This window comes from Octodon degus, unplaced genomic scaffold, assembly GCF_000260255.1.
Source record: "Octodon degus isolate 3935 unplaced genomic scaffold, OctDeg1.0 scaffold00010, whole genome shotgun sequence".
NCBI lineage: Eukaryota > Metazoa > Chordata > Mammalia > Rodentia > Octodontidae > Octodon > Octodon degus.
This window is the reverse complement of record NW_004524586.1, coordinates 855,516-866,127: the sequence shown is the minus strand read 5'-3', so window position 1 is coordinate 866,127 and position 10,612 is coordinate 855,516. Positions and strand designations below refer to the sequence as shown.

Below are 10,612 nucleotides of genomic sequence, written 5' to 3'. Positions count from 1 at the left end.
CTCTGGCCCCGGAGCTCTCTGGCCAGCCCCAAGAAAGTGCTTTAGACTGCTGAGCTGTCTCAACAGCCCTGCTTCCTGAGTTTTACAAGTACATTTGGAAAACAAAAGTGTTAGGCTTGTAGACAACACTATGTATTATAACAAATACTATGAAATTCATATTATTTTGTTAAATGAAATTCTGTATCACTAGTAATCTTTTCTTTTTTAATTCTAATTCGTATTCTCTTTAAAAAGAAAAAGTCTGCTAGGCTTGCCTGGCTACTGAGGTACTGAAATGGGAGCGGCAGCAGCAGCAAGTGTTCTGTAATTCCCTGATTCTTTCCTTCTCTTGACCCCAGGCACAATGGCTTAGCCACGAGAGGCCCACAGAGATGAGCAGAGCTCTGGCCTGCTCTTCAGAAGGCCCACTGCGGTTGCAGAGGGAGGCAGAGAAGCACTAGGAGACTGCTCCGTGGGACAGGAAGCTAGAGGCACCCAGAGAGCTGCAGAGGCCACAAGGTGATATCGAGAGTGAAGGGGTGCTCAGCCCAGGGATGGGAGGCAGAGTCCTGGGTAGGGTGGAAGCAGTGAAGGCGGGGCCCAGGCCCAGGGAGGGACCGAGGGTCCTTTCATCTGCCCCATCCCAGTGTATGCCAAGGCCTTTATTTTTTGTCAGAAGTTGCTCCCACTCACTTTTTCTTTCCTGGTGCTCTCTCAAACCACAGAGTCACCCACTGCCTCGGGACAGCTCTGAGGCATGGTATCTGTGACTATCCCACTCACCCAGTTCATACTCACCAAATCAGGGCACACAGCTGCCGTTTCCCTGCTGCTGGGGACCTGTGGACTCTGCCCTCTGCCCCTCCCCACCAGAAGAAACCTGAGGTCCCCTTGATCACTGTCCTACCTGCCCACGTTTCTCTTTTGCCCCTGCTGCCTCTTCTGCGTGGCCGTCTCCTCACCAGATGTTCTGCAAAGGGGAGCACCTCCACCCTCCACACTCAGCACGAGCCACGCCCGTGCCCGCTGCAGGGCTCAGAGCAGCAGTCTTGGCCCTTGCTCGCTTCTGCATGAGCTCTTTCCTTGCTGCCATGCCCTTCCCTCCTTCCACGCCCTTGTCTTGCTTACTTCCTCTTATTTCTACACCCAGTGAAGACACACAATATTCTAGCAGTCTTTGTGCATTCCCAACACCCAAAATAGTCCTTCCACAGTTTGCTGAGTGCATGTAATCAGCAGTCAGGACCCCACTTTTTCTCGTTATGCTACCTAACGCAAAGGCGAAAGAAATGCCTGTCTTACTCACAAGAGGCCAACACCTGTAAGTATGCCTGCCGCACATCAGGTGCTCAGGGCAAAACTATCCAGTGAAGGAATTTCCTGCGGATTGAGACGTCCATTCACAGGCACTGCCGCACTGCTGACTCTCTGCACCCTGGCTGAAGTGCTTGCACATGCTGCCTGGGTTCAGCTATTTTTCTCGAAGCTTCTCCAATGACTTCCTGCAGCACCCTGGAGAACTCTTTGGTAAGTTATTTCCCCTGCCTACCTCTCTAAACAAAACAGAGGACTGCAAGGTCATTTTAAGGAATGATGAGTCTTCCTTGGAGATCTATTCCTCTATCAACTTTAGATGGAAAAGAAAAAATATCAATTCAAGAGATAGATTTACATTGGTATATTTTAAGTGCATTTTCTAACACTTATTGACAAAGACAAGTGAACTGTGCTTGTGTCCTCAGACAATCCATACTCAGCAGCAACACAATCACAACAGTCCTGGTGTGAAGTCAGGAAAACATAGAACTGAGAACATGAATTCACGGGAGACGTAACCCAGAGTTGGGCCACATTCTGGGACTGTCCTTTGCCTGCTGTGAGTTTGAGCATTTCCTTTTTCAGAAAATAAACATAAGAATACCCACGTGTGGCATTGCTACGGACTCTAGAGCTAGCCCGGCATCTGGGATCTTCTGTATGCTCAGGCGGTGCGCTTGTGTGGCTTGTGGCAGGCTGAGAGGGGAGCGGTGCCCAGTAAATATTTATAGAATGAATAGGCAGCACACCCAGGCCATGGTGGATGGTCTTCCCCACCCACCAGTGTGGGTCATCACCTGGCCAGGGCCACAGCACACACAGGCAGGCATCCGGTTGCAACAGGCTGAGCTGATTTGGCCAAGATGTCAATGTTGCTAAGCTATGTCCACCCTCTTAAAAAGACAGCCTATTACTTTACAGCAATCAGAAGAATTACACTGTTTGAAGAATATTTAAAATGTTTATTCTCAAAGATAAGGAAAACTAACAACAGCGATCAGTTCTTCAGCACTTAACTGTCTACCTGCCAGGTTTCTTGCACAGGAGTCCCCTTGGCCGTACTGTACAGTTGATTCTGTTCTTGAGCCCATTTTGCAAGCCAAGAAAGTGCGGTGTAGAGTGGGGGGGAGCAGCTTGTCTTCCGCCACACAGCTCCTCGGGGATCAGAGATGAGCTCAGAATGTTTGATTTCAAAGTCCGCAATGCCGAAAGGCCTAGGTTTCTGTCTAGCACGGGCGCCCTCTCCCCTGCCTCTCAGGGAAGTTTATAGTCTGCCCGCCAGGAAAGGGTAGGCACATGCAGGCCGGTGGACAAGGCTGACGTGTCCCTGTTTCAAGGCTGTCTCTGAGGAGCAGAAAGCCCTGAGGAGCACGGTTTTCCTTTCCAGCACTCACTGAGGAGAAGGAGCGCCTGTGCAGTGGCCTTAGTTGGGCCCTCGCACATGATTTGGAAAGAAAAATATCCCCCAACCAAAACTTCCACATTTTGTGTCCAGCTGAGAAGGACCTATGAGGACTGAGAAAACATGCCTTCGGTAATTTATGTGCGACCCTAAGCTAACTCTAAACCAGATCTGTCTCTGTCCTTTTTGAATATTGTCACACTACAATATGCAATATAACAACCATTGCTGAATTCCTACCATTTTGTTTAGTGAAATTAGTATTTGTTTCAATGTTCTTTTACATCTCTTTAAAAATAAAAATAAATGGGCCTGAGGAGATAGCTCAGAGGTCTAAGTGCCTGCCTGGCAAGCACAAGGACCAGGTTCATGCGGTGCCAGCCCCGCCCCAGGAGCTGGCCACCAAAACTGGGCGTGGTGGTGCATGTAATCCCAGCTCTGGGGAGGCTGAAACAGGAGGATCACTGTGAGTCCGAGCTGCATAGTGAGATGCTATACAAATACTAAACCAAGGAATAAAATAAATAAATTTATTTTACTCCTTAAAATAAATAAAGGAAAATTTAAATATCAATCAATCAATAAATTGCCATGCTCCCTGCCCCCCCCACCACTTTGATTTATTTCAGCACATGTAGTCAGCCACTGAGCCCACAAAGAGGGATGCTCCTGACACCCTTAGACAGCCCCCGGGGGCCTATGGAGCTCTGTTTGCTGACTTCCTTAGTAGGAGTAGAGAAAATACAATAGCCCCCCCTCACCCCTTATTTCAAGGGACTTCCAAGACCCCTGGTAGGTCTCTGAAACTGCATGTAGTAACGGATCCTTTACACAGTGTAATGGAAAATTCTGGTGAAAGTTTAAATTTTAAAAATATTCCAGTAAAACACAGTGCCATTAATGCCTCAAAAGCACCCCCTCACTTTGGCTACACCTACCCCACCATTCTTGCCCCCTCTGGGGCAGTTTTGGAAGCGCTCTGGTGATATCTTGACTTATTGCTGTGGTTGCCTCAATGTCCAGAATCAACTCAAAGCATTTACCTGTCATGGTTACTTTGGCTTTGGGGAGGAGCCCTCCGTGGCAGGGATCCAGCGATCAGGTGAACAAGGCAGGTGAGGATGCACTAATGTTTTTGCAAGCCTGGCTTTCTCTTGGATGGCATTTTGCATTCAAAGTATTTTTGAAAACAAAGTAAGGTGGAATGGATGGCAGTGTGTAAATTAAAGGCAAGGTGTCTTTTACTATAATGAGTAATTTTTAAATATTCACCAAAGACTTCAATTGTACCTCATATATGCTATTTTTCCTTTATAAACATCCCTTTGATGAAGCTTAATTTATAAATCATGCACAGTAAGTGAATGACACATCAATAATAAACTAGGGTAATTATAACAATATACTGTAATAAAATTATGTAAGGTAGGAATTTTTTATTTCTGGAATTTTCCATTTAACCTCATGAGAGTTTGGTTGTCCATGAGTAACTGATGCTGCTAGTAACTCTAACTGTAGCAAGTAGAACTTGGATAAAAGAGAACAGTGTACACTGTAACTCAAACAGAGAATAACTTGGTGAGACAGAAAGAGAGAGGAAGTGTGATGGCAAACTGGCCAGAGAAACCAAGGAAGCTGAAGAGCCAGAAGAGAGGGACCCACTTTCTCTGCTGCAAGCTCCCCTTCTACCTATACCTGACAATAAACAGGGGCCTGCAGGTAACTGTCCTGCTCCCGACCTTCTGAAGCATAGTTTCAGCCCATTTGTTTCGGATGGCTTTGCCCAAATCCCTCACCAAAGGCCCCTAAAACCAAGCAGGTGTTTCTTCATTAAGAAAAGAAGGAGCTGTGTGCCTCCCAGCAGGACAGACATCCTCAGAAGCACCGTGCAGCTCTGACCATGCCAGAAAAGCCCTGGAGGGCTCTGACAACACACTCCCAGGGAAGCCAAGACAGCAAGGTCTCCCCTCTGCACAATGGCTGGCTTGCTCAACCACCAGCGTGCTCATTAGTGCAACAGTTAAGAGTCTAGGGTTCTGTCTTAGAGGAGGGAAGAGCCTACTTTCTTAGAGTTATTTTCCAGTTAAGGAGGAGTATGTTCAATACTAAAAGGCAGGGTACAAAATACACAACTGCAAATTTAAGACACTCTTAAAATAATTTTTGCACCTCACTTTTTCTTTATGAAAAGAATGAGAGGGCTGGTGAGATAGTTCAGCAGACTAAGCACCTGCTTAGGCAAGTGCAGGGACTGGGGTTCGATCCCTGGCATCATATGCTGCACGGGACGTGGCCCTGGGTGCACTGAGCCAGCCACTGAGACTGGGTGTGGTGGTGCACACCTGTAATCTCAGCACTGGGGAGGCTGAAAACAAGAGAATCACTATGAGTCCATGCTATGTAGTGAGACCGTGTATCAAATACATTTTAAAAAAAGAAAAGAATGAGAAATCTCTCAAATTATGTAAAAAATGTAGTAATATAACAGTGAAAGAATACCTAAAACCAGAGAAACACTGGTGGCAGAACCCTAGCTGACCATGTTGGCATGAAGTTAGGCCTGGGCTGCGACTTAGAAACGTCAACAACGTCTCCTATGGGGCCGTCTTGACACTCAGGGGTGCTGGACTAAGCCTAGCAGCTGAGCTAGAGTTTTGGTCTCCCAAGGACACCAGTAGCTGACAGCTCAGCTAACCGTGGCTCTCCTGACCCCGGGAGGGGGCCTTGGCCACAAGGTTACATGTTTTTTGATCAAGTACCACAGGACTGATAGTTGCTTCATTCAAAGCCCCAACCATACAAACACCTCCAAAATGTACTCTCCATGAGAAATGAACTTGGAAACAGACTTTTTGTTTTGATTTATGTTTGGTTAAAAAAAAAATTAAATAAGAAGCTACTCTATTGGGATGCACCTCCGGGCAGGGACATAGTGTAGGGCACCGCACCTGCCTGGCAAGTGCGAGGCACTTGCTGAGCTCCATTCCCCGTATTCCCCCAACTCCAAGGCTGCACCCTCCATCCAGCCTATGCCCAAGCGAAAGACCTGTGTGTGCATCAGTGTGGAGAAGTCCTCAGCGAAGCCCCTCGTGTGCATAGCTCTGGAGGGTCACATGCCCAGAGCACCACCGGGGAGGTGACTCCATTTGGAGCTTTTCTGGGGGCTATCTCCTCTGCCTCTCATTAATTACAGGCTTCTCTTGGGGACTACAGTTCTTGTTTTTGTCTGGCAGGCTCTGGGTGCCTCACTTCCTTTCCTAAGAACAGGGTGAGAGTTTGTGACCCAGACTAGAAACCAATAACCTGGGCTGGGGGAGATAGGTCAGCGGTCTAAAGTGCCTTCGCAGGCAAGCTTAGGCAGGTGCAGGGGACCGTGATTTGATCCCTGGCACCACATGCTGCACCTGCCCTGCCCTCAGGGTGGGCTGAGCTGGCCAAAAACAAAACAAAACAAAACAAAAATTCCACGAGAGAAAAGAGAGGGGGATGAGAATCCAGCTTCCAGCAGATCCTCCAGAAAGCTACGTCAGGAGTCAGGACTTCACCGCACTATCCCGGTCATGTGCACAGACCTTAGTCTTTTTCCTCTTTGCAGCAGTGCTGAGCAGAAAATGCTCAGTGTAAACAGAAGGACTAGCCAGCTGCTGTCCTCCACAGCAGCCAGGCCCCCAGGTTTGCCCTCTGGGGTAGATCCGGTCGGGTGACAATGTGAACAGACCTGCACACCAGGAATTTCCCACTGTGGGACTCCAGGTGGACCGAGCCAGAGCTGCACTGCCAGGAGAATGATTCCTAGAACGTAGACCCTCCCCTCCAAGATCCTAGATCCCAGCGAAAGCTGTGCACCCACTGACCAAAACAAAATTGTTCGACCCAGCCTCTGGAATCTAAGCTATAGGTCTTGGGTGTGGGATATCTGAAAATCTTTCCTTGTCTGAAGCTCCCAGTGTAAGATCCCATGTAATCTTCCCTTGAAGTCTTGCAGTTGGAAAAACAGAGGATCCCGGAGAAGAGGAGAAGCGAGGATGTCTCTAGCCCGGGCTGGGCAGCATTCGGTCTGGGATCCCTGGTTCGCTAGTGCCCCTCTCCAGCCACCCACAAACACCTCCTCTTAGGCTTTCGAAGAACAAGCCTACCTTTCTGCAGGAACCGAACTCCTCCTGCATCTAAGGTAGGAGTTAATACTCTGTGCGCTCGCTTCCTCATCTGTACCCTTGCAGCAGTGCAGCACTGGTGAGGACGCAGAGTTCCCCACACCTTCAGCCACCTCGCAGCCCCGCATCAGTGGGACTCCTAAACTCCCCGATATTAAACGCATCATCATCACTGCATTTGGCAAGAACTTGGGGGACTCCACTTACAGAGTTTGAGAGGAGGTTTAGGCACAGACATCAAAGAGTTGACACTGAGATTTAGGAAAGGAAATTTCACAGCGATTGGGCACAGAGTCTGACACAATGGGTAATTGCAACAAATGGCTTATTGCTATTAAGCATCATCATCCCTACTCACCGCTTCTTCCATCAGAATCTGCCCGGCTGCCCTGGGGGTGCTCACCTGGTGGGCGTCGGGAAACCGCTGTGGGACGACTTCGAAGAAGATGCAGAGGGGCAGCGCGGTGAGCGCCGAGTAGCCCCAGATGAACGCCAGCATCGCGGCCTGCGCCCCCGGCCCCGGAACACGCACGCCGCGCTGCAAGCGCGCGATGCACACCAGGCGCTCCAGGCTGACCGCGGCCAGCGTGAGAATGGTAACGCTGCCGCTCAGGGTCATCACATAGAAGAGCAGGTGGCAGACGACGCGGCCCAGCAGCCAGGCCTCGGTCCAGCGCACGACCAGCACCAGCGGGATGGCACTGGTGAAGAGCAGGTCCGCGCAGAAGAGGTTGAGCACCAGGCTAGCCGCGGCGCCGCGACGCCGCTGGCGCGCCACCAGCACCAGGGAGCACACGTTGCCCAGCAGCGACACCACAAAGATGAGCGCCAGCACAGTGGTCTCCACGGTGCTCAGCAGCAGCCGGTGGTCGCTCTTGACGTCGGAGAAGAAGGGAAAGCGCGTGCGGTTGGCTTGCTCCAGGCTGCGCGGGGCGCTGGTGCTCGCCGCCGCCCGCGCGCGCTCGGGGAACATGCCGGGCGCAGGACCGCCAGCACCGGTCTGCGGGCGCGCTCGGCTGGGAGGCGACAGTGCCAAGGCGGGGAAAGAGGAGGGAAGTGGTTGCGACATCTCCCGCCGCCCCCCTCGCGGCAGAGGAACGCTGGCGCTCGCGTAGGGAGCCGCGTACGGAGCCGGCGGACGAGGAAGCGCCGGGCAACGGGGTGGCGAGCACCCTGGCGAGCTGGCAGGCGGCGGCGGCGGCGGAAGGCCGAGCACTGAGAGCTCGGGAGCTTCCACAGGCTGGGGTAGATCCCAGGGGAACTTGAAATGGTCCCCATTTGTTAGAAACATGTAGCTCTGGGTAGGCTAAGCTCTGTGCTCCAGGATTTCTGTCTGTAAAATAGAAGTAATAGTACTACTTCATTAGGTTATCACGCGGGTCACAAGGAGGACAGCACAGCACCCAGCAGAAGTAACCACTCGTTAAATGTTGCCAAGCACCACCTATTACAGTTAAAAGGTGTGTAAATTTTGCATTGTGAACATAGATTTAAACTGTCTTGTAGAAAGGACGGCACACCGAGACTTGTAGTGTACTTGACATTCCAGAGAGACAGACGTCCAGGCTGCGAGGTGCAAAACCAAGCTGTGAAGGTGCACGACACGCGGTGCCTGGGGCACTGGGGCAGTGAGCTACACAGAGGAAACAGCACAGCAAGAGTGGCCATCTAAGGTGGCCATGTCGGATGCTTCTGTCCCACAGGCTGCCACCACACCACTGCTGTCTAGTTTGCTGCAGCACGAAATATGGTAGGGAGAGAATGAATAGCAGGCTTTGGCCTGAGACGCTGGGAGCCGAGGCCCAGGGACCACTTTTCCTCCCAGGACCCAGCCCACACCCTCACAGCCCTCCTGCTTGCCCATTCTGTCTCCTGTCTCTGAGTGTTTATGAGGGGTTGGGTGGGCCAATCTGGGGTGCCAACCCAAGGGGGAGTACCTTAGCGTGTATGTGTAGCACTGTCATGTAGGTCTGAATTGACAATGGGACTTCCAACTTGAGGAGCAGGTTGTATGTTAATGGAGAGATGCTCAAATTAAATCTTGACTAGGCTTAAATATGACTGGGCTCAGAGCAACTAAGCTGTTGGTTTCCTGATCAGTAAAAAGGGGCAGAAGACTGTGTTATAGGGTAATCTATGTTATGGGGTGATAATATCATTAAGCTTCTCTTCTGGAGGGTTAACAACTTAAGTTTGCAGACCAAAAAGTAGAGAAAAAGAAGGGCTATAAGGACAGCCAACATTTTGACCCTAGCCTTTCAAGGTCAGTGAGGACTCAGAACACAGGAAAACCTGTACTGTAATAGCCTGTAACTCAGTGGTGTCCCGAATTTTCTGATCAAGGCGATTATGGGGGCCACAGAGGAAAGTGGTCAATGATGTAGAGTGTGCCTAAGGCAAGTCAGATGGAGAGAAAACATTCTCTCAGGCTTTCACAGACAGCAAATTGGTCAAGCAATGGCCGTGACTCATCCACATGGCTGACACAAAGGATCTACAAACTGCAGTACAGGGTTTCAGGGTAAACCCTAAAGGAATTTGACTGACTTTGTCAGATACAAAAGTTACATTTCTTGTTATATAGGTCTTGCTTTATCTTGGTCTTAACTGTCCAGCAGAAAAGTATAAAAATGAGGTACAAAAAGTAAAGCAATATTAATATGTTTAGCTGTAAAAGGCTCAAGTCATCAACTTCTGACATTGCCAGTCCTACAGATAACCCACTACTATTTGGGACTACTGGACTATATTGGATTATTTTGCTGAATTCATGCACCTACAATACTTAAATGGAAACGGAATACCCATCTCTGACAAAAGTAAACAAAAAAGAGGGATATAGATAAAGGACCATTTTGTAGTAATACATGTCTATATATCTATATATCTGTATCTGTGTATACAAAATAGGATAGATATATAGCTACTTTCTCTTAACTCAATGAGAAGAAAGACTTGTACTAGAGACTGGGTGTGGTGGCACGTGACTGTAATCCCAGCTCTTGGGAGGCTATAAACAGGTGGATCACTACGAGTCTGATCTAGTAGTGAAACCCTATACACCCTGTAGCCCCTTCCCTAAAAAAAAAGCAGGGAGGACTGGGGAGATGGCTCAGTAGAATAAGCGCTTCGTTGGTAAGCACAAGGGCCTGAGTTCAATCCTTCGTTCTGAAAAAAAGAAAAAAAAAATTGTACTAATACTGTTAGGAGAGGATATCATGTCTGCATCTTGTACTATGAATAACTACTATTAAGACAACAATATGCAGTGTATTAATTATTGTAACTATCCTACTAACCTGTTTTGAAACTGTCTCATTGCTATTTGCTTCTCAATAAAATTAATAATAAAATAAGAGGTAAAAGACCGAAATAAAGACAAATGAGATTTTTTTGCAACTTTCTGATTGGGGTGCAGGAACATTTGGGTTTTTTAAGTGGGTATTTTTTGGAGGGTAGAGCAGTAGGAGGAGAGAGAAAGAAGGGAGAGTAGAGAGGGAGAGGGATGGAGGGAAAGACAGACAGAAAAACAGAGAGGAAGCCTTCCTATATTCTGTTGAGTACGTGTCACGCACGACCTCGCCAGCAAGGACGACGCAACACATAGCTCTTCCTTCAGCGGTTTATTCAGGCTCCTTACAGTAAATTTCTTATGCTCTCTCTCTCTTTTCCCTCGAGCCCTCAGCCTATATATGATCTCGAGCCCAATCCCAGTGTGCCACATGGGGATCGCCCATGGGTCCAGCCTATGCGGAAG

General features: G+C 49.1%; 1 protein-coding gene across 1 annotated transcript in view; it reads right to left on the bottom strand.

Moving 5' to 3' along the window:
* The window catches only part of Ffar4 (free fatty acid receptor 4), a 24,194-nt gene extending 16,366 nt beyond the window's left edge, over window positions 1–7,828 (bottom strand). Inside the window, exon 1 of the mRNA XM_004625484.1 lies at window positions 7,259–7,828. Within this exon, the coding sequence (XP_004625541.1) occupies window positions 7,259–7,828 (570 nt within the window). The remainder of the gene's footprint in view (window positions 1–7,258) is intronic.
* Window positions 7,829–10,612: the final 2,784 nt, after the last annotated feature.